The 26,940-nt window shown below is 37.2% G+C and overlaps 10 protein-coding genes across 10 annotated transcripts; 4 read left to right on the top strand and 6 right to left on the bottom strand.

Annotated features, from left to right (window-relative positions):
• Window positions 1-119: 119 nt before the first annotated feature.
• On the top strand, window positions 120-4,015 carry DFA_00692 (uncharacterized protein; the record flags this gene model as incomplete). Its single annotated transcript, XM_004358620.1, has 11 exons — window positions 120-201; window positions 274-391; window positions 477-659; window positions 736-1,107; window positions 1,190-1,261; window positions 1,330-1,461; window positions 1,532-1,773; window positions 1,854-2,073; window positions 2,152-2,519; window positions 2,597-3,055; window positions 3,129-4,015. The coding sequence occupies 11 exons, from the start codon at window positions 120-122 to the stop codon at window positions 4,013-4,015; spliced, it is 3,135 nt and encodes a 1,044-aa protein (XP_004358677.1).
• An 88-nt stretch (window positions 4,016-4,103) lies between these two features.
• Window positions 4,104-5,861, bottom strand: DFA_00691 (WD40 repeat-containing protein; the record flags this gene model as incomplete). Its single annotated transcript, XM_004358619.1, has 5 exons — window positions 4,104-4,474; window positions 4,577-5,049; window positions 5,130-5,426; window positions 5,498-5,613; window positions 5,688-5,861. The coding sequence occupies 5 exons, from the start codon at window positions 5,859-5,861 to the stop codon at window positions 4,104-4,106; spliced, it is 1,431 nt and encodes a 476-aa protein (XP_004358676.1).
• A 108-nt stretch (window positions 5,862-5,969) lies between these two features.
• DFA_00690 (uncharacterized protein) lies at window positions 5,970-6,657 on the bottom strand (the record flags this gene model as incomplete). The annotated part of the gene is made up of 4 exons (XM_004358618.1): window positions 5,970-6,040; window positions 6,110-6,245; window positions 6,432-6,545; window positions 6,631-6,657. 4 exons carry the CDS (start codon window positions 6,655-6,657, stop codon window positions 5,970-5,972), a joined length of 348 nt encoding a protein of 115 aa, XP_004358675.1.
• Window positions 6,658-6,821: 164 nt separating this feature from the next.
• DFA_00689 (uncharacterized protein) lies at window positions 6,822-10,265 on the top strand (the record flags this gene model as incomplete). The annotated part of the gene is made up of 5 exons (XM_004358617.1): window positions 6,822-7,110; window positions 7,204-7,308; window positions 7,408-7,476; window positions 7,553-7,912; window positions 7,987-10,265. The coding sequence occupies 5 exons, from the start codon at window positions 6,822-6,824 to the stop codon at window positions 10,263-10,265; spliced, it is 3,102 nt and encodes a 1,033-aa protein (XP_004358674.1).
• A 152-nt stretch (window positions 10,266-10,417) lies between these two features.
• Window positions 10,418-12,142, bottom strand: DFA_00688 (uncharacterized protein; the record flags this gene model as incomplete). Its single annotated transcript, XM_004358616.1, has 2 exons — window positions 10,418-11,151; window positions 11,764-12,142. The coding sequence occupies 2 exons, from the start codon at window positions 12,140-12,142 to the stop codon at window positions 10,418-10,420; spliced, it is 1,113 nt and encodes a 370-aa protein (XP_004358673.1).
• Window positions 12,143-12,362: 220 nt separating this feature from the next.
• Window positions 12,363-13,114, bottom strand: DFA_00687 (uncharacterized protein; the record flags this gene model as incomplete). Its single annotated transcript, XM_004358615.1, has 2 exons — window positions 12,363-12,553; window positions 12,862-13,114. The coding sequence occupies 2 exons, from the start codon at window positions 13,112-13,114 to the stop codon at window positions 12,363-12,365; spliced, it is 444 nt and encodes a 147-aa protein (XP_004358672.1).
• Window positions 13,115-13,610: 496 nt separating this feature from the next.
• DFA_00686 (uncharacterized protein) lies at window positions 13,611-17,500 on the bottom strand (the record flags this gene model as incomplete). The annotated part of the gene is made up of 9 exons (XM_004358614.1): window positions 13,611-13,783; window positions 13,813-13,841; window positions 13,938-13,999; window positions 14,084-14,941; window positions 15,432-15,829; window positions 16,023-16,047; window positions 17,097-17,141; window positions 17,186-17,407; window positions 17,465-17,500. The coding sequence occupies 9 exons, from the start codon at window positions 17,498-17,500 to the stop codon at window positions 13,611-13,613; spliced, it is 1,848 nt and encodes a 615-aa protein (XP_004358671.1).
• Window positions 17,501-17,750: 250 nt separating this feature from the next.
• DFA_00685 (uncharacterized protein) lies at window positions 17,751-18,597 on the top strand (the record flags this gene model as incomplete). The annotated part of the gene is made up of 4 exons (XM_004358613.1): window positions 17,751-17,834; window positions 18,100-18,202; window positions 18,409-18,432; window positions 18,581-18,597. 4 exons carry the CDS (start codon window positions 17,751-17,753, stop codon window positions 18,595-18,597), a joined length of 228 nt encoding a protein of 75 aa, XP_004358670.1.
• Window positions 18,598-18,726: 129 nt separating this feature from the next.
• DFA_00684 (WD-40 repeat-containing protein) lies at window positions 18,727-20,522 on the bottom strand (the record flags this gene model as incomplete). Its single annotated transcript, XM_004358612.1, has 4 exons — window positions 18,727-18,753; window positions 18,807-18,881; window positions 19,246-19,268; window positions 19,343-20,522. The coding sequence occupies 4 exons, from the start codon at window positions 20,520-20,522 to the stop codon at window positions 18,727-18,729; spliced, it is 1,305 nt and encodes a 434-aa protein (XP_004358669.1).
• A 369-nt stretch (window positions 20,523-20,891) lies between these two features.
• DFA_00683 (uncharacterized protein) lies at window positions 20,892-26,685 on the top strand (the record flags this gene model as incomplete). Its single annotated transcript, XM_004358611.1, has 6 exons — window positions 20,892-21,000; window positions 21,651-21,875; window positions 23,431-23,455; window positions 24,016-24,104; window positions 24,502-25,285; window positions 25,362-26,685. The coding sequence occupies 6 exons, from the start codon at window positions 20,892-20,894 to the stop codon at window positions 26,683-26,685; spliced, it is 2,556 nt and encodes an 851-aa protein (XP_004358668.1).
• Between the last annotated feature and the right edge of the window lie 255 nt (window positions 26,686-26,940).

Raw genomic sequence — 26,940 nt, 5'->3', positions numbered from 1 at the left:
GAGTATTGACGCCCAATATTGTAACGACAAACTATCCACAAGATGATGAAGTATATCATACTAGGGTGGGCGCCCTTTGTTGAATGATCACCACCTCTTGAAAAACAAATACTACCACAATGAAACAGATAGTATTTTTTATTCTACTACTTCAATGTTTTATACAGTTTACGAGTTGTCAAGTATTACCTCAAAATGAAAGTATGTTAATATCTCTCACCTCAAAGAATCATCATCACTTCTAACATATTTCCACCTAACCTAATTCTATAGTTGATTCAGCAGTATGGATCATTCGTCAATATGGTAGCACCATCGCTGAAGATTCAAATAGTATATGTGGATCTGCAGTATTTGAATGTTCAGCTGGCAATGCTCATATTACACATGTGTATGTTGTGGTGATCAAGTGGAAACTTTAGCAAAGATAGAAAACTAATTATTATTATTTATTTATTTATTTATTTATTTCTTAGGTATTTACGACCTGTATATACAACATTTATCACCAATGGATTAGCACCAAATACATTTACTACTATTTCTCTACCAGAGTGTCTTGCCTTTGAAATTCAACCACCCGGAGTATTTTTAAGAGACCCCAATCAAAGTGTATACACCAAGTTGACAGGAGGATTACCAAAAGTAGTCTCTATAATGTATGACTCCCTTTTAAGCTTAGTCAATTAAATAGACAAAGGCATAACATAATCATTTATTTATTTATTTATTTAGGATATTTGATGATAGAACATCAATATTTCCAAGTGGATTATTAGAGTTTTTCCCATCACTAACAGGAGCTACTCTGTCATTTGGAAATGTTACCGTTTTAAATGACAATATGTTGACTGTTAAAAGACCTCTGGCCACAGCCTCGTTTGTTTTCAATTCTTTAAAAACCTATCCATTGTTTGAGAATGGTACAAATAGCTTTATGACCAGCTTGGGTGCCTTTTCATATTATATTAATGTCTCTGCTACCGACGCTCCACTATCAATCAATTTAAAGAATTCACTTTTCAAACAATTAGCTAGTCTGACAATTGGAAACAATGCAAAAGTTAATTCTGGAACTATTACTGTCACTGCTAGTTTTCAATCCATGTATGTAATTAAAATCAACGGTCACCTATATTATTATTATTAAATCCAAGATTTTTCCTCTTTTTAACCATTTCATTTTTAGTTCTTTACTTGCAATCAGTCCAACTGGTCTATACAACTTGATCTCACCATCACCTGAAATAAGTACACAATTGTAAGTACAATATATTTCAATACCCCCTCTTCATTCAATTCTAACAACAACAACAATATTTTTTACAGGAGATTTGAAGGAAAATTCACTTCAGTGCCTACATTGGATAAATTTGTCAATTTAGTGTATCTTGTATCAGACTATGCTAACCCGGGTGATCAATACCCATTCACTGTATTCCCCCCAAAATTACAACATATGTATGTGTTTTTTATTTAATCAACAGTATTTAAATAATAATATATTTATTTATTTTCTTTAATACTAAAGGATAAGACAATTTACAACAACTACAACACTTCCAACCCTTCCAGCACCAACCGCCAACTTTCAGAAATGGCAGTATCACAGATTGACCGGAATCACTACTGTCCCATGGGCATTGATGACTCCAGACAACACATCAAGATTACTCGATATTAGTAATAATCCTACCATTGCTGGTACTGTTCCACCAAGTTCTTGTATCAACAAGCTCGATATAACCGGAACTCTTATCTCTAGTCTTCCTGGTAAGAAATAGATTTAAAATTACAATATTATATAATATAACCATTATATTAATCAACATTCTCATCTAAATCATTTATAGATTGTTATTGGTGCTATTTCAATGATAAAAGTATTATTAAAACTGATCTAACCTTACTACCTGGATTTACATGTCAACCTACAATCGATCAAACTCTGGTTTATACAAAGGGTTTTAGAGGAGTCCTCACAGGAAATCTACTAGGGTGGGGTAATGAGGCACTACATCCAACTCAAGGAGGTTATACTCTTGTTCCTGTAGTTCCACAGAAAATGTTAACGTAAATATTAAAAAAAAAAATCTCCAGGCAATTTATAATTAATTAATTATTTAATTTCCATCCCTTCAATTATTATAGATTATATTATCAAACAAATGGACTTGAACAAGCTGTATCAATTAAATTGAATGAAAATGAAGCTTATACTATAAGCTTTAGAATTCAAGAAGTTGGCATTATTTTAACATCGGTCAATGCCACTCAACAATTAAACCAAAAAGTATGGTTCACTTGGACGTTTTTATTCTATAATAATAATCTCCAACACCAATTCACGGTGTCTCCATCTTCAAGAAATTGTACTATATTCCAGACCCAATACAACCAAGCCCTTGGAAGTTCAATAGTTAGTTGTGAATTGGACATTAATCAATTAAATACTGCAACCTATACTTTTAGAGTATCAAATGCTTATAATCTAGAAACATTTATTGTTCCTTTTAAATGTATTTTGATGAATAATTAAAATTAACAACCATATCCTAATTAATTAAATTAATATATTTATTTTCAAATATTATAGATTACCCTCGATTATTATCAGGACAAGTTGATTCAACAAATCAAAGATTAATTTATTTGTTTGGTGATTTTAGACAAAACCATTCTCTGGCAAACATTACAATCAATGATAAAATACTATGTAGTGTAGTATCATCAGCTGTTGATGCAATTAATTGTACATTGTCAGAGAGTGCTAGTTATGGTCCTGCTAATGTTAGTATCTTTGTTGATGGATATCCATATATATCAAATGACTTTTTATATTTCACAGCTCCACCAAATAATAATGGTTCAACAACTACTTCTGGTGGTTCAACTACAACAACCACTGGATCAACAACAGGTGGAGGAGGAACAACACCACAAACACAATGTCAAGAATCAACATCAAATTGTTTTGGACATGGATCTTGTGATGTTAATGGCCGTTGTCAATGTGATAGTGGTTATAATCCAATTGATAATTGTTTGACTAAATGTATGTGTAGAGAAAAGAATTAATTATTTTAATTAAGGATAAATATGCTAATAATCTATTTAATGTATTTTAGATACCAATACAACACCGTCTGCAAATACAACAGCACCAACATCATCATTTGAAATTGATGGAACTAAATGTGATTTTGAATTGGTTGCTATTCAAGAAATTGATCCAGATGGAAAGGTAGTTGGTGAATTGATGACAAACAGTTGGAATGCAAGCATCAACAATGATAATTCAACAACTTTGGTTAATTATCAACTTGTCAATATTACTAACCGAATTTACACTGGCACCATAGTCAAGGCAATGATATCATTCTCAACACAACCAAGAGATATCCAATTTGGAGATCAACTACTTCACATCAATCCAAACTCAATCAAACTGGCATTGAATATCACCAACTGGCAATACAGCAATCTAATATCAACACTTCGAGTTGTATTTAGAACCGATGTCAATATGAACCAAACGATTGAATATGAGTGCAAACAACAACCGATATCAACATTTTCATACGATCAACTATCATCAACCATCCAATATCTCAGAGTAATCAAAGATAATATCCAATACAACGGTCGATTCATTGATTATGTATTATCAGATGGAAGACCAACATTCTCCAAAACAACACTGATCAACCAAACAACCAGTCAATCATCACCATCACCAACAACAATCATGTCAACATTGATTGGAGTATCATTACCTCAATGTCAATCATGTTTACTCGACCCAGATTTCACACCACTTTTAATCGACAACTCTCAAAGTGATTGTGATTCAACCAACAGTAAAACATGGAAGATTATTGTTGGTGTTGTAGTTGGTGGATTCGCTGCCATTGCCATCTCTGTTGGCACTGTAATATTATATCAAAAGAAAGCAATTTTTGCCAAACATAACAAAATGATGAGCAATAGATTAGCTCAAATGAACAATAAATAAATAAATAAATAAATAAATGAAACTTTAAATAAATTAACACCCAACCGAGATTGATTGATTGTCTTTAATTTTTGACATCAATTATTTTTTATTCTCTAGATTGATTTGAAGTGGTATAGAGCAGAGGAAAGAAAGAAACCACACCATCGACATATGTGGCCGATAGTAAAGACCCTTTAGAATAGTTTGGTACGAATTGAATGCTTTGAAGTGATTGATCTAGTTTACGGATGAAACCTCTTGGTGTGATGATAAGAGTTGGATGAGTCTTTATACGGTAGATGGCAATCAATCTATCGTTATCAGTCTCACTTCTATTTTTGAGAAAGATTACTGCCATTCTAGTGCCATCGGGACTGATTGCAATCTGTCTTATATGTCCTCCAACATGATAATCATTTCCATTTTGTGTAATTTTAAAAGTTGTTGTTTTCTCTACATGAACTAAATTGCCTCCGACTTTTTTTTAAATTAAATTAAATTAATTAATCGATTAATTAATTAATATGATTCTCTTCTCCTTCCTTTGAAGGTATTTATATTATATTAATCGATACTTACAAGTATCTAAAGCTTTGTTCTTGTATTGAATAAAATTGATTTGGTCACCAGATGCCAAAGCCAAGTAGTCGCCAAGAGGAGTCCACCCAGATGAAATGTAGTTACTGTTGAATGCCCATTGTTTGTTGTTGTAGTCCCATTTGGAAGTCTCGAATATTCTTGTATTTTCGTTTGAGGCCGAGAGGAGTAGATCGTCCATTGGCGAGAATGATACGACTGCATTGCCTCCATAACGTGGCACAAGGCTCGGTACTCTTGATGCAACGTCCCACACCACTATCGAATTCAACGATCTCGACCCCGATGCCAACAATAATCCATCTGATCGCCAACTCATTGTTGTTGGTATAAAACAAGGATAGTTTAATATAGTTGCATTGGTCATTGACGGTTGAGTCATTTTGTTTATATTATTCTTTGCAACCAAACTATTAAAATCATTTAAATCAATTTCCCATAAAATAATTCCATTTCTACAAAATTAATAAATTAAATCAATATTAATATTAATGATCGATAAATAATAATATTTATCCTAGGATTCAACACATACTTGCAAGAAACAGCCAAAGTGAGAGGATTATGTGTTTTCCATTGCATGTCAATGACACTGGATTGAAATTCCATCCAAAGTGCTAAAGGTTTATATTCATGTGATACGACACCATTGGATGGGAAAGAATAGATCAAAACCACGTCGTTTCTATTGCAAATGGCAAGTAGTCGTTGTTTTGGATGCCAACAAATCGATTTAACATCACAATCATTGAATCCTATACTATCATATACAACTTCATCTTTTTTGGTTAACCATTGATTCAATTGATTCGTAACTGTTGAAAGTACTGATCTATAGATTAAAAAGTTTATAATTATTATTAGGTCTGTGAAAGATTGATACATCATATGATTTGAACATACTGTATATTTCTGATTGGTTCAATGTATGGTGGTTGAGATCTAGTAGGTGTCATCATGACTGATGTTGAATCTTTGTGTTCAACCATTGGTATTGTTAAATCTGTAAAATAATGTCTCTATAGAAGGAAATGTTGATTGGGTTGTTAGTGAACCAATCATCAAAGTAGACTATTAACAAAGTTTGACATACCTCTAACTGAAGATCATATGGTAATTGTTGAATATTTGTAAGAGGATTATTGTTATCTAGATTGATACCACGTGGATATGCAGTCAGCTTTGATAGATATTCACCATAGACAATCGAGCCATGATCTGGTACTGACTTGATATATTGTTCGAAACAATGTGACTGTGCTAACATTCTATATATCTATTTATCTACTCTCTCTCTCTCTCTGCTTTATGACTCAATGAAGTTCATAAGCTTTGGCAAAGTACTATTTGTTCAAATGAAATATATAAATATAAATTAAACGATCATAGTTTGAGAGCGACCCTTTTTGTCCTCCTCGAAAATCGATTTAATCAACATCTTCTCTTCTTGCAGAGATTTATAGATATACCAATTGAATTATACATTTAATATTCTTTGGTTGGTATGGTATACACTATGATCATCCTTATTGATTGGACGATCATTACCATGTTGTTGTTGTTGTTGTTGGAAAGACATTAATAATAAACAATTTGTATGTTTGTTGGGACTATAAGGATTTTGATGGTTAGTGTAAAGAATGATGTGTATCTCTATAATTAACATAGATTATATACATTGATGATCAAGCATCCCTCGCCAATCAATCATTGATTAGTTTAGTAAATATATATATATATTAATAAAGTATTGATAAAAAACTTTGTGTTTCTCAACGTGTTTATATATATTGTTGTCTGAGAGTTTTAATCATCAGTCAAGTCAGGTGATATATACATTAGGAGAGGCTAGAGAACAGAAGGAAAGAGACATACAACCATCCATCCAATCCAACACCAACAAAGCAAGACTCGACCAATACAATAGATAGATAGACACTCTACCACCTTTCTGAATAATATTATTGCCAAGATATATATATATTATTATAGTTAGAGTTGTCGTTGTTGTTGTATTATCGGGATTAATACTATACTTTGCAGCCTGACCTTATAGTATTCATTTCATTGTACAATCAATATATATAGGAGATATAGAGAGAGATATATAGTAAGTCTGCCAATCAAGGAGTATCGGTACGACAACTAATCAAGATATATATAAATTATCAGACATAGACTTATAGAGAGAGAGAGTCATTAATAATTGTGTGTCGATATATAAGAAATGTCGACAACACTACTACCCAACAACAATGCCAATCTAGATACTAGTAGTAGTAGTAGTATGGCAATAGACCAACAAGATGAAACAACAACAACTACAACAAGCAATGATACCGCAAATACATGGAAGTCAATTGGAGAACTACTCAATAATGCATTGTTGAGTCGATCGAAACCAACTACTCCAACACCACCAACCACCATCAATGTCAATAGCAGCGATACTATTGCAACAGATGTTGACATTGAAGATGAAGCTGGAAGTGTATTCCCTTATATTAACGAAAATTGTAAGAATTCATCACATCATCGTCTGACAAAGAAAGATAACAACAATAATAATGAATACCGATGATACTAATCAGTCAATCAAATGAATTTAGATATGGATATATTTGGTATGTTACCATCAAAGGAACATCTAGTATTGGTTGTTTGTAATAAATGCTCAAGAACAGTAAAACAATCAAGATTTGCTAAACATTATGGTAAGATTATATAATTGAATATTGATACATATGAATAATCAATAACATTGAATGTTCTCTCTCTCTCTCTCTCTCTCTCTCTCTCTTTTGTTTAAATAGAAAATTGTTTATTGGATATTGAAGATCCAACTAAACAAAAGAGATCTTCCATTATATCACCACAAGATGGTAAAGTATTATATTATATCAAATTAATATTTTGATTCTTCTTTACTTACTCTCTTGATTAATCAATGTTTTACAGCAAAGAAAAAGGCAAATGAATTAAAATTAAATGGTACTGGTGGAAATGGAAATAATAATACTAATAATAATAATAATGGTACTGCCGTTGTAAATGCAGCAAATGCGTCAGCTGCTAATACTACGACAACAAACCAACAACAATCTCACCATCACCAAGGAAGGGGAAGACCAAAGAAAAAGGTTGATCCTGTTCCTACTACCACACAAGACAGTGTCGTACCAACTGCAGGATCAGCTGCTCCTCCCGCCAACACCACTTTGGCTACTACATCGGCTGCCGCTGCTGCTGCTGCCGCCACGGCCGCCGCTAATCTTTCAAAGAAATTCTCTCTATCTTCACGAAAGAGAACCAATGATGGTATGATGTGAATCGATACACTAGATAAATATTTGTAATCCATTGATATTAATATTCGTTTATTCCTAATCTAGGTAATAATAAAACACACAAATCTACAGACGATGACGAAGAGGAACAATTGGACGATCAACAAGTAGCCAATGGTTCACAAGTCGATAAGACGACACTGGTAGATAGCAGTAATGGTATCCATGTAAATGGAAACGGTTCAGAAGCAGGTGGAGGTGCAGAGCACGCATCCACATCCAACAATAACAATCCTCCCTCCTCTTCTTCCTCTTCTTCTTCATCATCATCCTCTGCCTCTACTTTGATCCCGATTGCGACGAGAAACTATCTACGTTGCAACAAGCTCAGAAGAATCATTATTAGTCTTGACCCATTCAAAAACGCATCGTCGGCATCCAATCATCACCAACCTGTTTTTACAAACGAGGATGAGTATTCGCAAAGCAGTGATGAAGAAGAGGACATCCTCATGTCGTCAAACTCGATTAATCTACACTACTCGGCGAATAGTATTGGACAGATCCAAAGCAGCAGCAACAACAAACATAACAACGAATTACTAGACCCTGCATCATCGATGAAACTCAATCTTCATTATCATAATGGTGGTGGGGCCTCTGGTTTAGGCAATCCCGCACATATATCAAATACAGCATCTGCATCCTCATCGTCATTGGGAGGTGGTGCTGCTCCAACCAATAACATAGTTGGTGGCGTTTCATTCAAACCTTCTTCAAGTATTCCAACACCTGCGTTGTATAATCAGACTCTATCAACATTGCATCAACACCAACAACAACAGGCACAACAACAACAACAACAACAACAACAACAACAGCAACAACAACAACATATGAATAATATGAATATTCAACAACAACACATTACATCGCCCATGGTCATTAGTAATAATATGACTATTATGGGCACTGCCAATCCACCAACACCATTACTATCACCTCAACAACAACATTCCATTCATTCATCGCCACAAATCGTACCGGCAACATCGTCGACAACAGGCACAGCTTCAACAACGCCACTGCTCCATCCCAATATTGCAGCTCGCCAATCCATCCCAGCCCAACCAATTGCCCCTCAATCGGTGCCAGCCCTTGCCACCTCCATGACCTCGGCCATTGCCGAACAACATCCTCCAACCACCACCATCAACACTGCACCATCCACACCATCTGTGGCATCCACCTCCAACCCCACCTCACCATCACTATCACTCTCCTCTTCAACCACCTCGACCTCTACTACTACCACCACTAGTAAAAAGAAATCATCGTCGAGCAAGAAAAAATCAACCGCCAAGAAATTATCAGAACCAGAACCATCAACCACCGAATCATCTGACTCTATAGACACCACCACGCTCACAACTTCCACAGACTCTACTGCAACAACCACAACAACCAAAACATCCAAGAAAAAATCAACAACTACCAAAAAAGAACCGAAAGAAAAACCAACAACAACAAAGAAATCGACTGCAAAGAAATCATCTTCGTCGTCTTCATTGGCAAAGAGTACTGCGGCCACCACGACGCCAACAAGTACTTTGACAACAGCGGCATCACCACTTAATCTTCATGCACCACCACCCCTTGTACAGCCAATATCCTCACAACTTCAACCAGTACAACCAGCGATCGCGAATCAAACTCCACAAACTAATGCAACAACAATTGTTGTTCCAACTCCCATTACCACCACATCCAATACTGCCGCACCAAACTTGACGCAACCTAATCCATTGGGTATTCAACCACAACAACAACAACAAAATGCAGCATTGTTACAACAACAACAATTGTTCCAGCAACAACAATTATTCCAACAACAACAACAATTACAAAACTTTTACCAACAACAACAACAGCAACAACAGCAACAACAATTGTACAATCAACAACAACAACTTTTGAAACAACAACAACAACAACAACAACAATATGTATATAATCTTCAACAACAACAACAACAACAACAACAACCTCAACAAAATGCCAATGCTGGTAATTTTGCACAACCAAATCAATTTAATGGTGTACAATACCAAAATATGATCAATCCACAACAACAACAATTATTTAACTCGGTGTCTCAACAATTCCATCTCCAACAACAACAACAACAATTGGGTAAAGCTCAACAATCACCACCCCTATCTACAGCCGCAACCAATGCTTTACTCCTTCAGCAAAAGCAACAGTTGAATAACCAAATGTTTGTCAATAATTTCAATTTACAACAACAACAGCAACAACAACAGCCAAATATAGTTGGTGTTAGTAACATCACTCCAAATTTAAATATGGCTACCTATCGATAGAAAATGATAAAAAGAAAGAAAGAATAAGAAACTTTCTTGATTTATAAAGAAAATATATATAAAAGAATAATAAACAAAACTACTACTGCTACTACTATTATGTTATTATTAATTTCTATAAAAAAATATCCTTTTTTCTTCCTTTTGTTTTATTATTTATTTTGTAAAGAAGAAGAAGAAGAAGTTTTCTTGATGTTATCATGAATTTCTTCTAAAGCCTTGACAATGGTAGGGAAAGAAGGACGGGATTGAGGGTTTTCATTCCAACATTTTGTAATCAATGAAGAATACATTGCGTTGCATTGAGGGTTGATGGTTGGACGGAGACCAGAGATGATACTGTCTTCGAGGGTAGACATAAATTTAATGCCAAACTCTTCAAATGGTAGCTGCATGTGGTACAACTCCCAGAGGATGATACCCAAACTGTAAATATCTCCCTTTTCGTTGTATTCTCGTTGGCTGATCACCTCGGGGGCGAGCCACGTTGGATTGTCGACAACCTTTGAAACAAAACTTTGGACGACCGTTCTAGAGAGGCCAAAGTCTGATATCTTGGCAACGATGAATGGTTCGGTGGGAGTGGTGGCCAACAAGATGTTTGGCGACTTGAGGTCTCTATGTACAAGTGGAGGTGAAATGTTGTGTAAAAAGGCCATGCCCTTGGCAATGTCTTTGGCAATCTTGAGGATAATTTCCCATGGTAGTGTCTCGCCCAACTCTCGCTTTTGACGGAGATACGATGACAATGATCCGAGATCCATATACTCCATGACGATCGAGTAAGGGTCCAAACTGTATCCCTTCATGTGAACAATATTTTGGTGAACGAGATCTGACATGAGCCAAACCTCTCTTCTAAACTCGTTGATGGCTGTCAGCTTGCCTTGCAACTGGTTGGCTTCGTCGGCTGATGATGCCGATGATAGCGAGCTGCTGGATGGTGCACGGGTAAAGTGGTGTCCCGATGAGTTGGGAGTGGGTGAGCCTGACCCGCCGACCAAAGGGTGTGCGTCGGGCAAGTCCATACGGTCCAAACTAAACTGCTTGACGGCGACGGTTTGTGCGCCACGCAGGGTCGCTCTAAACACCTTGGCTGACGCGCCGTGGCCAATCTCGACAAAACCGGCCAGCTCCTCAGTGCCAATCTTGGTGGTCGACGGACATGCGAGGGCAATATCTGGCGAGAGCGTCTCGATCGACACGAGCTTTTGCGACTTGGGGCACTTGATGTAGGCCTCACCCTTGCCAAAGGCAGACTCAACCATTTCAATGGGGTAGGTGGGTGTCTGCTTGTCGAGCTGGCAATCCAACGAACACGAGCATGTCACCAGTGTCTTGGAGGGTGTGATGCCGAGATCCTTGAGAAGAGTGTCGACATTTTCGAGCACGAGCTGGAACATCTTGGACGTGGACTCGTAGTCGTGACCACGCACACGCACTTGGATTTGTTGAGCTTGGTGATCAAACTCGACGAGTGTTCCGCAAGACGACATACTACTCTTGACCGAGTCTTTCATGTTTTGAGGTTTACGGAAGAGAATACCCGAACCATAGTAGACGATTGGTTCCATGGTGTAGAGGAAACGAACCATGAGACGGTCAAAACAACTCTTGGGAGCGTTGAGGAAGGTGTAGTAACGACCGACTTGGTGCATGTCTTCGCCACCCCAAGTGTCCCACATGGATGCAAGATGTGATGGTTTGGCAGCTGGCAGTAGACAGGGGACGATGATCTTGGTGCCCTGGATAAACTGCGCAATGTTTTCATGTGATGACGATGACGAGATGTTGCCCGACGTGCTGGCTGAGCTGCCGCCCGACGACATGCCCGCGGCGGCTGCAGCGGCGGTGGTGGCCGGCTTGAGCAGCTTCATGGAGCTGCGCAACATCGACGGCGAGCTATTGACAATCGACGTCATAAACGAGGACGTAGACGACGTTGAAATGAACGAACTGGATGTGAGAACGGGCTCAGGTGACAGAGTGGGGAGCGGCGACGACACGGACCGGTTGGCCTCGGACAATGGCAGCGACAAATCCTGCAGTGACGTGTTTTGGCCGTTGCTCTTGAGTGTAAAGAGGATGTTGAAACGCTCAAGCATACGGATGAGTTTCATGTGGAGGAAGCCGGGGATCGCAGGGTCCTTCCAAATGTGGTGTAGCTTTTTGAGCGACAGGATTGAGTCGGATTGGATATGCGTGTTTTTCGACATGACAATGGCGGCAAAGCAGTCGCTCAACCACTGCGGCGACAGGATGACCAGGTCGTTGAGCCCGTGCTTCTCCTCGTCAAACCACATGATCGACCCCCATCGATGTAGGGTGTTGGTTGCACGCACCAGCTTCTCGTGTGTCGTGATGTTGGCCAATTTGGCGATATTTACATACTCGTCCCATGCAATGACGGGCGGTGAGCGACGACGTGCTTCCTCCTCGAGCTGCTTCTCGAGCTGTACGTAAACGGCGGGCGTCTGCTCTGAGAACCAGTGGTTGCATTGGTTGGCCAGCGTCGTGATGATCTCTTGGCGCAAGAGGTCAATATTGCGCGACGTGTTGGTGGCGACTCCAATGACACCTGTCACCTCAAGCATACGTTCGTTGAGGAACCCTTCGATCTGATGTAGTGCCTTCATAATGTCGCCGGCATAGTGGTCAATGTGGGTGGCGACAATGTAGATGGGTGCCGTCGGCGCCTTGGCCTTGACCGAGTTGACCCACAGGTCAAGCTGTGACAGCGGCTCTTTGGTAATATCAACCGTGATCAAATAGAATGCACGCTCTGACAAAAAGAACGAATGCGTACTCGTGTAGACAGCACTACCGATAAACTTAAAGTCGAGTGCCATCAACTTGACCGCACGTTTGGACAACTTGGAGCTGCGCATTGTCTTGGGAGACGCGTCAGGCATAGTCTGGACGGGCACGGACAACGTCTGTTGTGGCTGTTGCTGCTGTTGCTGGCTGACGGGCAGCTCGATCTTCCATTCGGTCTGCTCGACCGACTCACCCAACTGCGGCGTATCAAGACGCGGATTTATAATAGTCGTGCCAGCCGATGATATCGAGACTGACCCGCTGTGACGACGCATGCTACCCATCTTGATGGTCTTGTTGGACGACGACTTGGTGAGTGAACGCACCAACTGTGTCTTGCCACTCTTTTCCGGGCCGAGAAAGATGAGCTTGACGTCGGTCAGTTGGACGGTACCGTCAATCATGTCACGCAGGTGACCCATGATATGACTAAAGCCCTTGGAGGTGACCGAGCGAGGTGGCACCTTGACGCTGTCGGGGAACTCGAGTTTCTCGAGCATGGGCAACGTAGCGAGGTAGGCGGGCAACTCAACAATCTTGTTGTAGCCCGACACGTCCAAAGTGTGCAGCTTGGCCAAGAGCCCAACCTCTTTGGGCAGCTTGGTGATCTTGTTGTTGCGCAGGTCGAGATGCGCAAGCGACTTGTACAGGTGCTGGATCGACTCGGGGATGGACACGATGACGTTGCCCGACATGTTGAGCTTCTCCAACGAAAAGAGTTGAAAGATACAGGTTGGAATATTTACAAAATTGTTGTTACTGAGGTTGAGTTTGGTGAGTTTTTCCAGTCGACTAAGTGAAGCTGGTATGTCTGATAATGCATTATATGATAAATTGAGTGATTCCAATCCATACAATGTTGATACTGACTCTAATGATGAATGATCTTGTAATGCATTATATGAAAAGTCTAATACCTAAAATAGAAATAGAAATAAGTAAGTAAAATTGAATAGTTTGTTTTGTTTTGATTTGATTATTATCTCTCTTTCTTATCTTACCTTTAGATAATTTAAAGTATTGATAATAGTAGTTGGAATGGATTGTAAAGTTTTATGGGCAAGATGGAGTTCACTTAGTCGCTTCATCGAGACGTGGCTGATAATGGCCTCTGGTTTGGTTAGAAACTCGTAATATACATCGGGATTGTCTTCGACCGGAAGTCTAAAACCGTTGCTACTCATACTGTTGTGGTTATTGGGATTGGAAAAAGATGTCGATGAGGAGGATTTGAGTGGAGATGATGGTGGTGGCATAAAAGATGAAGTCGACGTCTTTAGTGACGACGACAATAATGATGTTGATGTTGTTGATGATGATGGAGGTGGCATTAAAGAGGTTGAGCCTCTAATTCCACTATGCGCTGAGGTTGATGGTTGAGGAGTATGATGATGATGAGGGAGTGAAAATGCGACTGCGCTTGGTGTAGTTGATAACATGGCGCCAAATGACGCTGATAACGATGATGTTGATGATGTATCTATATTATTGCCGCTTCCCCCTCCTCGAATATTAATATTTGTTGTTGTTGTTGTTGATGTGTTATTATTACTATAAGATATTGAAGTAGAACTACCAGTAGGACTACTACCTGCACTATTGTTGCCACCAGAACCAGAATCCAGATTATTAATATTATTATTTGGGTTGATTCCAGTTTCAAAGAATATATTTAAATTGACCAATTTATAGGCTACCACTAGACTCTCCTTTCGTGAGATACACAAATTCTCAGAGAGCCAATCTATGATTTGTTGGCCACTAAAACAACTGGTTGGTGCTGCTAAAAAGTTCTTCTTTCTCTTTTGTAATTTTAATCCTTTTTCACTATGCATTAAATCTAGTCCAAGTTGAAATAACTAAAAGTAAATTAAATTTTAAAAAATGTATATTAATATTATTTTAAAATCCATCAACCAACCGACAAGTTGTTGTTGTTGCTATTTTCAAATCAAATATTATTTTTGAAGGTTGTTGCAAGAGAATATTAATCACATTCACATATATCTTTGTTTTTATGTGATTGGTCCACAAAACAAACTTCACTCCCACCTACCCACCACGATTTTCAAACCTCGCCTCCCTCCAATCCGTCTCTTTGTTCTATGCAGGCCGATATTTATCAAAAATAAATCTTTATCCGTCTGTCTGTCAGTTTTTTCATTTTGATGAACATCATCAACTCCCTCCCCCCCCGACCTTTGGGTGAGATGGGGTAGGTTGATGATGGTTATTTATGGAATGGGCAAAGAGAGTATGTGTGGGTGTGGGAGTATGACGTTTGTTTTGTGGGTGTCTTTCAATTTGATTGATTTGATTTTACTAGCTTTTTAATATTTTACTACATACCTCGTCTTTGTTTAAATTGGCACCTCCTCTTTTAGAGTATTTGTTGTGATTGGCAGAGGAAGAGTTGACAAACACGCTACTTGGCGTGACTAAAAGTTGAGTTTCGAGACTATTACTCATACTATTATTATTATTATTATTTGTGCCTGCTCCAATCGGTATACTGCCACCAAGTGGATTGTTGTTGGTATTATTATTATTATTGTTACTATTATTATCTGTAAAAGCATAAAATGATCCATCATCCTTAAAATGATGACCTGATGCTTTGAGTGGTGAATCCATTGCTGTTGTTGTTGTTTCTATTATTGTTTCTAAATTATTAGTACTACTATTATTATGATTATGATTATGATTATTATTATTATTATTATTATTAGTTTGATTTTGATTACAATCTACATATGATATGAAACCCTTTGAATTTTGATTAAAAGATAAACAAGTAAATTAATATATTATTATTATTATTATTATTTTGGAATGGATATTAAAACTTTTGAGAGGTTAGTTGGTTGGATAGATGGATGGATGGATGGATGAATGAAGGAATGAAGGATTTAGTCAAATGCGATTGATTGACTAATTAACAACAAGAGAAGATGAAGATATCTCTCTAATAATAAATAAATGAGGCGCTTTTAAAAAAAAAATCAAACAAACAGATATGATGATTGATGATTGAAGTGGTGGTGGTTGATGGTTTGATTTATCTTCTTTTGCGTGTGGTAAAAAATTAAAGCATAACAACGACGATCGTCTTTTTGTTGTTGATTTTAAAGATCAGATAAATTTATCTGAGTTGTGTGTGAGTTGATTGTGAAGTGAAGGTGGTATAAACAACTTGATGTTTATAGCAATCGTCTTTTCTCTCTCTCTCTTTTGTTTAAGTGTTGTTGAACAGATAGATAGATAGATAAAAAAAAGAGAGTGCGCGAGTGAGCCAACAGATAAGTAGTAGAGAGGAGGAAATTTGTATCGATAGAGAAGGATCAACTTGATGATGAAGAGGACTCTCCGCTTGACGAAAAAACACCCCACCCACAACACTTATTGCACCGTCAACCAAAAAAAAAAAGAAATTAGACTTTTTGGGCCAAGTTAACTTGAAAGTTGATAAATCCATTTGCTTTGCTGATGTTCACTCTCCTCCAAACAAACTTTTTTTTTTTTTGTTTTCGTTTGAAAAGCCAAATTCCATTCTTTTCTTTGCCGCTTGTTATTCGAAAAGAATTGGCCCCTCCCACGAAATGATTCATTTGATGTGGTGGTGGACTTCCCTTTTCAGGCATAATTCATCTTATCCTCGAGCGGCGTATCTTTGCACCTGTCTGTCAGGTGAAGCCCCGTCTCCCGAACAAACCTTTGTTTTGTTACAAAGAACCCATTATTGTGGGGCAGCCACATTTCATCGATCTTTGCATAAAGTTCCACTCGAAAAATCTAAAACACAACAATCAAACAATAGAACCCCCCACCACAAAACGAATAAATGAAAGATTCTCCTTTCTCTTCTTGTTTCGTCTAGACGAACGAACATTGTGGGTGGTGTGGGTTGGTTGATCAGGGTCACCATCAACCACTGCTGTGCTTACAAAACGACAAACATTACTACTGTCACTCGGTTGCGTACTGAGAATGCAATCTCAAGATACTACTACCTACCATGTTCCACCAACCAGTGTACTCGGCCAACTTGAATCTATCTATCTATTAAATAACAAAAACTAAACTACACTATTCTCTAATCTTACCTGTTTAAGTAATTGTGATAGGTATTGTTTAACCTCGTCTCTTGTTTTAAATTCCTTGTGATGATCGATTAACCAGCTGACAGCTTCTCTTCCAACAAAACAAGTTTCAATGTATACTCCTGTTGCTGCTGCTGCCGCTGCTTCTGCTTTATCTACTTGAACTATAACTTTTCTTTCTTTACCCAATACTATTAATTCCTTTATAATCTTGGTTTTAAATATCTGAGAAAACAGAATTAATACTATTTATCTACCTATCTACCTACTATCTATACCTACTTCTTTATGTAATTGATGTTTCAAGTCTTTTTTCATCTATCTATAAATTCAATCTCCTATATATAAATAATAAATATAATAAGGTATATTTATAAGTATACTTTATACTTTATAAACAAGATTGATTCAATCAACTAAAAGAGTTGTTGACTTGACTACTGGTTTCTGTTCGTTTGTGTGATATATATCTCTCTCCTCTCTCTCTTTTGATTTAAGTTATTATTATTATTATTATCTAGATGGTGTATTGTTTGTTGTTGTTGTTGTTGTGTATGTTCGACACACAATGGAAGGATCCTCTAGCTATATCAAGAAGAACAGCGATGCACCTTGTCAGAGTCAGAGGGGGGGTTGCAAAGAGAGAGGTCTTGTATAATTTTTCGGAGACAACCGATTTTTTTTTAAAAGTTTCGAATATTTGGTGAGGCCGATTCGAAGAGCGATCACACAACTCGATGTACAAAGAAACGGAATGATGGGGGGTTCGAGATGGTAACACCATCCTTGTTTGGTACATACCTTTTTACAAAAAAGAGGAGTCGCACGGGTGACACTGATTTAATAATCAAAGTGAATTTTAAGATTCGAAAGGTCGCCAAGCGAATTGGTGTTTGTCGAGATATTATAAATGATAGTGGTTAGTGGATTTTGATGTTAGTGTTTCCAATCCAATCAACCAAATTATGAATGACTATGAACTAATATTGTACTTTAAATATAATAATAATAATGTTAAGAGTAAGTTAATGAATGAATGAATTGGAAAGAAAAAATAAGTGTTATGATGACTTGGCTGGATGAAGAGAAATGAAAGGGAGGTGATTGTAGGTAAGCGATTGCTTAGAGGTAGATTTAGATGATGGTGATGAATTGAATGACCCTTTGGTTGGGTGTTTTATTTTTTTGGGTGATAGCGATGGAAATGGAATTTTAAATTTGACTAGTTGGGTTGGTTCAAGAGTCAAAAGGTATGAATGGAATGGAATGGAAAATAAACTATCTACCAATCTAAAAGTTTGTCTCTATTAATTGTTGTTTATACTGACTTGGTTATTTTATTTAAAATTAATAATTATTATTTTTAATAATATTTTTACAATTATTTATTTGTTATAGCAATAAAGAATGAATGAACCATCATCAATCCGTCCCATCCATCAATCCAATCCAATGTATATTTAATATTTATAACAACAAATCTTTTGTCTGTCATGTCCACTCCACACCCTCCATTTTACATCTCTATGCTCTTTCCTTTTTATTCATTCATTCATTCTTTCTTTACTCTCCTAAAATACAACATCCAACAATGATTGGCATTGATCACACCCACCTTATATACGTTAACGTGAACACTAGTACTAGTAGTACTATCACCCAAACCATCATCATTATTAAAATAGAGATTCATTCCATTCTAGCTTAAAAATTATTTTTGATTATTCATCACCACAACTCACACACGTTATTATCCATTACTACCACCCACCCCAACAATATTTGCATGACTGTTGTGACCCAGGCGATCGTACGATCGTACATGCAAACAGTAAGAAGGGGAGGAAGGGAATGGATATAGCAATTGTTGCAGTGGGGTTGGATTAAAGGTTAAAGTTAAGTTAAGTTTTCCTTACTTTTTGTTTTTTTTATCCTCTTTTTCTAAAAGTTAACTATTATTATTATTATTATTGGGTTATTAATATTATTTATTACTTTACTTTACTTGTTTAAAAGAATAATTTATAAATTAAAGCCAATAATAAAACTATTATTGTTAATACCATAATTAACTTGTAATCCAAATCTAAATAAAAAAAAAAAGTAAATTAGGAAATCAAATTAATATTATTCTTTTTTTGATTGTTTTGTTTTGTTTACCTTTTGGACCAGTACCAATTTTATGAGCAGTGATTGTATAATCGGCAGAGACAGAGACTACGTTTTGACTGTCTGGAGAAAAGGCGATACCTGTGATGACAAATTCGTGGGGTTCCCAACGATCGACACGTTTGAGCGAGTCGGTGTCGACGACTGTGATGAAGCTGTCGCCTGTTCCAATGGCCAAGTACTTTCCATTGGGAGACAACTCAAAGCAGGTGTTGTGAACAGTGTGTACTTGGCGAGTCTGTTCCTCCCTGCCAGTGGCCAGGTTGTACTGCGACACAATAGCAATACCAGCCGTGTTTTTGCCACGTGGTGTAGACAAGACGACAAAGATGGAGAGTCCGTCGACAGAGAATCGACAACCTCTGAATCCAAGATCGACACCGTTATGCTTGCGACGGAACGTATGCTCCACCTTGCCAGACACGAGATTCCATACTCTACAAGTCTTGTCCTTGGAAGTGGTGACAATGTGTGAGCCGTGGGGGTGAATGTCGACATCTGTAATCTCGTCACTATGCTCTCCTCTAAGAGTATTGAGTAACTTGCATTCAGGCATCTTCCAAACACGCACCGAGTTGTCGCTACCACCTGTGATCAACCGGTTACCATCTCTGTTGTATCTACATGTTTGTTGGAGTAGTGGTTCCTCTCTTTTGCCACTGCTCTCTTCAACCTTTTTAGATTCTTTGGGAGGAATGGACTCGAATGTTTGTTTGACCTCAAAGCTGGTGAGTTTGTTGTTAAAGTTGACAATGTGACAGTTTGATCGTGTGCCATAGGCAAACTGATCGAGACTTGGATGAAAAGCAATGTTTGATACGCAATCGTCGGCAGTCAACGTCTCGAGCTGTTGCAGCATACCTTCAACCCATCTAAACACCGTCACACCGTTAGGAACGCCCGTCTTGGACACTCCTCCACCTCCACCAACTGCCACCAAATCTGTATTACCTCCACTTGCACAACTAAATAACGGATACTTTAAAGTTGCTCGATTTATCAATGTACTCTTATCTATGATTGGTTTAGTAGTCTTTGTCGAAACATTAGATGATGATGATGACTTGTTATCTTTGCTATGATCTTGTTCAACAACACCAGCATCATTTGAAGATGATGGCGATGTAGTAGTATTAGTCTCTTTTGACTTTTTCTTATTATCTTTTGCCATTCCTCTTTCTAAAAATAAAGTAGTACACTACTACAAAGATATCTAATTACAACAATCCATTCACCCCAAGAGACACAATATCTTTTCTTGAATTTGTTTGTTTCAAAAAAAAAAAAACCAAACATATATCTTCTCAAGCGAAGTTCACTTTTTGACAACAGATATTTCAAAGTAGATAAGTATAGTAGTATTGTATATTATCTTTGTGTCTATGTCTACCCTATTTGTGAAATATCATCGGATTGATTAATAGAATGATTGGGGGAATGATTGATGGAATGATCATTCAAGAAGTGAATCCACTAATACATAAATCAAATGATAATTATAATGGCCAAAGAAGAAGAAGTTCATCACTCCCAGGGATAAATGATATTATCTGTCTGTCTATATATTTTGGATAGTTTTGGTTCTGGAATAAAAAATGATATTATTTTAATGGATAATGGGTTCGACAATGAGAAGCAAAGATATTTAGGTCAATTGTGCGGAGAGATAGATATTGAAGGGGCGGTTCTAAAATTGAACAAAAGACGAAGTGCAAAGGGTATCCTCACGTGATAAGGTGCAAGAACGACAAATTTTTGGGTTTCAATTTCAAGCAATTGGATGAAGATATTAGCTTGCTCATCTCGAAAAAGACTGGGGAGGGGACACGGTGAAAGGGGGGCTTGGTTTTTGTGAAAATAAAAAGTGAATAAAAATATCCTAGGCTTTTCACTCGACATTGCATTGCTTAAAAAAGAACTAAAAGCTGTCATCGTCAGAATTGTTCAACTCAAAAAGAACCATGCAGCAGGAGCCAAAGCTTGAGTTTTCGCAGGAGGAGGAAGAAAACCTTTTTTTTTTTTTGTGTCCTTTTGATTATTCAATTTCACCTCTTCTCTTTGCACACTCGTGATTGCATGTTAAAGAGAGAGCAAGCTCGTTCATTATTGATTTCCTTTTCTTATTTTATTTATCACCTCACCCCCCTTATTTATTTATTATTATTATCTCTAGAGACATTGCACTATATTCATTACATTCATTTACTGCAGAATTTGATTGTAATAATATCCTATCCCCATTTGATTTATACTATACTATAATTATTATACATATTTTTTTTTTTTTTTTTTCTTAAAGAGAATAATAATAATACCCATCAATTAATCTCCCATTATTATTACTATCAAATCTTATTTGTACAAACCCCCTTTTTCACCTCCACCACGGCAGCGCATTCTATTATTTTCTTTTTCTGTTATTTACCAGTTTACACTCTTTTCTCTCTCTCTAACCACAACACATTCATTATTCCGTTCCGCCTGTATAATAATAATAACAATAATAATAATAATAAACATTATCGTAAATAAATATATTATTATTATCTATCGACTGACTGAGACGGACCGAGTGAGTTGTGACGTTTGATTTTAAATTTCCCAGTCAATTTCCCATTCATATTAAATTTCCACTTTTCTGTTAAGGAATTAATTCCAACCCACTCCTTGCACGAGATAGATTCCACTCCATCACTGTGCCACACTACACTACACTACAATACACTACACTCTCTGTTCTTTTCTGGTCGTAGTACACCGTTACAGTTACTAGCTAGCAGTAGCAGCTGCCGCTGATCCCTCTTTTCTTTTTCAATCCCAACCCACAACACGCACACCAGTTCAGTTTTCCAATCCAATCCCCACAACAGGATAGTAGATAAGAAAAAAGATATCTGGCTGCCAAACAAACACACCCACACAACGCACGAAATCACTTCCATTCAACATTCAATTCCACCAACAATTCAATTTTAAATTTCAATATATTCAAGTCAAAAGTACACTATTTAAAATATATTTGACAAAAAGAACACAAGAACAAGAAGAACAGATATCCTAGGATTATAGATTGACTCCTCCTCCTGGTAAGTACAACAAAACAAAATCATTTTTGGGATTTATCCCCCCCATCCATGTGATCATATACTAGTTTGAGTTTATATTTATATATATATATATATATATATATATATATATATATATATATTTGGTCAGATATATTTATATATTTCCATCATCATTCAACAACATCATCATCATCACTACCCATAAATAATCCAATCATACCATATTATTATCGGCGCCAACCAACCTATCATATATCATCGATCACCTTCTGATAGATATTGAGTTGTTGTTGTTGTACTACAACCAGGCTGGTTGTTGAATATTTGCTTCCACTACTACTACTACTACTACTACTACTATTTCCATATGTTGTTTGTGACGGGATGTACTGATGATATGATATATATCCTATCCAGTCCTCTGGAATTGAGAAGAATGGGTGGTTGTTGAAATAAATTAATTTCTTCTCATCACCACCACTAGGATATCCCCCCTACTATACTCACCACCACCACCACCACCATTCACACCCCTTCCACATACACACCCACACAATATATTATGGTGATAGGAGAGTCGTTCTTCATGGGTGTGTTTAAATTATTATTTTTTTTGTTGAATTTATCTTTCTTGCCTGCTTGCTTGTTTGCTCTAGAGAGAATAACCCACTAGCAGTAGCAGCAGTAGCAGCAAAGATGACAGTATTCATCACACGACATCGTTCCCCTCTCCCGCGCGCTCTCCTCTCTCTCTCTCTCTCTCTCTCTCTCTGTGTTATTATTATTATTATTCCTTCAACAACAACTATTTGTACAATTAAAAAAATAATAATAATAAATTCACAATAGACAGACAGACAGACAGACAGACAGAGTGAATCGTCGATACCAACATCAACAACAAACAACAAGCTTGCTTCTCTATTTTTTGTTGTTTTGTTAAATATATATATTTTATATTATATTATATTATATTATATTAGCTAGTAGCAACGATATACCTATTGATAGCTAGAGTAATCGTTGTAGTAGAGTAGTAGAAAACAAACAAACAAATAATAATAGTCAACAACCAACTCTATTTGCAAACTATAGAGAGAGCAGATATATTTATATTTAGTTATATAATCATTAGTTCCAATATATTTAATTAATTAAAGAATAGAAAGAATAATAATAATAATAACAAAAGAAAAAAAAAAAAAAATAGATAGATAGAGATAATATTTATTAAATTATTGAATATTGGGTTCCCAATACCAAAATTAAACAAATAATATCTTGATCGTTCTTTTCATTCTAAAAAAGAAATCCTTATTCGTATCATCATCGTTTGCCCTATCTTCTTTTTTTTTTTTTTTTTTAATTTTTTTTTTTAACGGTAAATGGGATGGTGAAGTAAAGAGAAGAAGGTTTCGACAACACACACACATATATTCACCATTGTTTTCACATCTACCATCACATCAATCCCCATCTTTGCGCGCAACTGCAGTTAACAATAACAACAATAAGTAGTACTTTGTTTATCTGTTGTTAGTTAGCTTCTTTTATTTTTCACATCTTTTTTTTTTTTTTTTTTTTTTTTTAAACAAGTAGTAGTAAAATAGTAGTAGTTGTAACTAGTAATAATAACAAAGACAGAGAACAACAACATGTTTTGATAAGAGATAATATAATCACACGTATTATCTTTTCATCACTACATCTATCTCCTCCTTTCCTTCTCCCTCTCCTTGAGCACTTGTGCTCTTTGAGCATACTACATACATACAAAAAAAAAAAAAACAATCTCTATTTTTAATTATTTATTTATACATACACTAAACTAGTACTTGATCATTGGCTGGTTACTCTTTTTGTACATAATATTTATTATCTTTTATATATATTAATCTTATCATATCATCATTTTGTTAGATTTTTTCATCGATTTACATTATATATATATATACATACATACATAGCCGAAAATGCAAAAGATATCTCAACCCATATCGATACCCAACTTTAAGCCATCATACAACATAAATAGTATATTACTTGCGGCTCCACCAACATCAACAACAACAATATCTATAGGCTATCAATCTACTTCACCTTCATCTTCTCCAGTGCCAATCAACAATAATAACAATAATAATAATAACAACGCAAGCACTACTAATCATATTATCAAAAAGCAAAGAATCGAATTATCATCATCCTCTTCATCACCATCATCATCCTCATTGTTACTTAATAACCCATACCAAAGCTATTTACCGATTATCGCCAACATCAATAAGGATCAATTACAACAACAACAACAAGATGGATACAATGGACAATTATTAAATATTTTGAATCCCGTTCAATCGGAATGTTTAATTGACGATGACAGCGACTCTGACAATGACCACTCTTTACCAACCTTTAAACAATTTGAGTCACGATTGTCTACTACCACGTCCACCGGTACCAAACCATCGCCATTGTCATCATCTGCTTCACCATCTTTTATCTTCAAGAGCCACGATTCTTCGCCATGTTCATCACCCTCTCTTCCAGTCGTCGTTGATAATAGCCAACAACAACATCAATCATTGTCACCTTCACCAAACAACAAGCAACAAATCTATCAATGGATGCAAGAGTTGGTTGACCTCAAGAGAAGAGAATCCATCCTACTTGACAATATCAAAAACTTTACTCAACACTCTACCTCTTCCCCCTCCTCCTCCTCTTCATCGCCATCATCCTCAACTGCCTCTGTTGCTGCATCACCAACTGTCACCACTGCCACCAATATGATTATTGAAGACCATAGTTCAGATGACCATCAAGTTGAATACCATAACCACCGTTTATTAACTCCAAGAGACAAGTATGTTAAAATCAAATCAAATCTTAATCTTTTACATATTCTAATTTCTTTTTTCTTTTCTTTTTTTTCTTTTTAGATTAACTATTCAACATCAACCATCAGATTCAGTAGTATGCCATAGATATATTCATCCATCACCAACATTGATGGTTGACCAAGAGTTGATCAACAATCGTACTGTTGGCAGCGCATTGGTTGTCCAGGTATCTTTGGTTTACAACTCTACCTACAAGCAAGTCAGTGCCAAGCAATCGGATGGCAAACAAGAGGTACTCCAGGGCATCAAGTCGTTGATGGTCGATCGCACCGGTCTCGTCGTCTTTAACAAGCTCAAGGTCAGTGAAGTCAGCTCCAAGCATCTCCACCAATCCTTCTGCCTTGTCTTTGCCTTGTGTGAGGTGTTTAACGACGGTCGTGCCAACCAAGAAGTATCGTCGGTCACCTCAAGCTCGTTCCACGTCCTCTCTAGAAACAATACCAACAACAAGCGTAAAAAGGACGACCAAGACAACTCTTCTGATCTATCTGACGGCGGCAACGACCACACCTCGTCACCTTCATCACCATCACAACCCATCCATCTTGCCTCACTCTCTCCAATGAGTTCATCAGGTGCCTCTCAAAGTACCTCATCCTTTTCATTGATGGCTAGTAACGATGAAATGAACTCGTCCTCTTCCTCCTCCCCATCTCCACAACAACCATCAGTCTCATTACAACACTCTTTATCAGAAACAACTACTCCATCACAACAACAACAACAACAACCATCAAACAATGATCCAAACTATATTGATATTACCGAACTGTTGGTACTTCCACAAAAGGAGGCAGCTTCACGTCTTGGTATTTCAGAGTCAATGTTGTGCAAGCGTTTCAAGGAATGCACTCGTCGTAAATGGCCATACCGTTACTTGAGAAAGATTGACAAGGTCATCAAGATCATCACCTACCAACACGGTACCGATATCCCCAAGGAGGAAAAGGACAAGTTTGACAAGTTGATGGCCGAACGTGAAGAATGTCTCCGTCCCGTCAAGATTAGAATCACCGGTTGTCTCGAAAAGGAAGACGAGACGGGCTCACCCATCTATGTCAAGGCTCTCTCCTCTTCTGCCTTTTCTCACATCCACCCCAATCTTGTTGTTTCAAGTGGCGGTCTATCCACTGCCACTGCTACCGTCGCCACCACCACCACCAATGTCAAGTCACAAATCCACAGCATCATCAACTCGGATGATGACGATGATCAAGACATGTCAGACGACAACACACCCATCAAGAACCAACAACCCTTTAAAAACTCTGTGTTTGCCTCTGCTGCTGGAGGAGACGGCAATCACGGACTCGAAAACATCCTAGAGACGTTAGAGATGCTCAAGCACCATGCCCGTCAATAAGCTCCCTCGCATTGCGCGCAGGGACTTGTGTTGACCATCTGGTATCGGCTGCAACAAGCATTATAACTCTATTTCCTCTATCTATATTATTCGTACGTAGTTTGTGTTTAACTTACTACTACACACAAACCACTCGAACACCACCCTCATTGTAGCGCTGAAAATCAGCTCTGCAACATTTGTTATACTTTGACGAAGTTGAATCCAATGGAAGAACAGGTTAATGGATGATCTATTTGTCTGAATTCTGCCATA

The sequence above is a fragment of the Cavenderia fasciculata genome (assembly GCF_000203815.1).
Source record: "Cavenderia fasciculata unplaced genomic scaffold Scf_Dfasci-F-a-25c12.r2-5, whole genome shotgun sequence".
NCBI classification, from domain to species: domain Eukaryota; phylum Evosea; class Eumycetozoa; order Acytosteliales; family Cavenderiaceae; genus Cavenderia; species Cavenderia fasciculata.
Note: the sequence above shows the minus strand (reverse complement) of the source record. Positions and strands in the feature narration are given on the sequence as shown.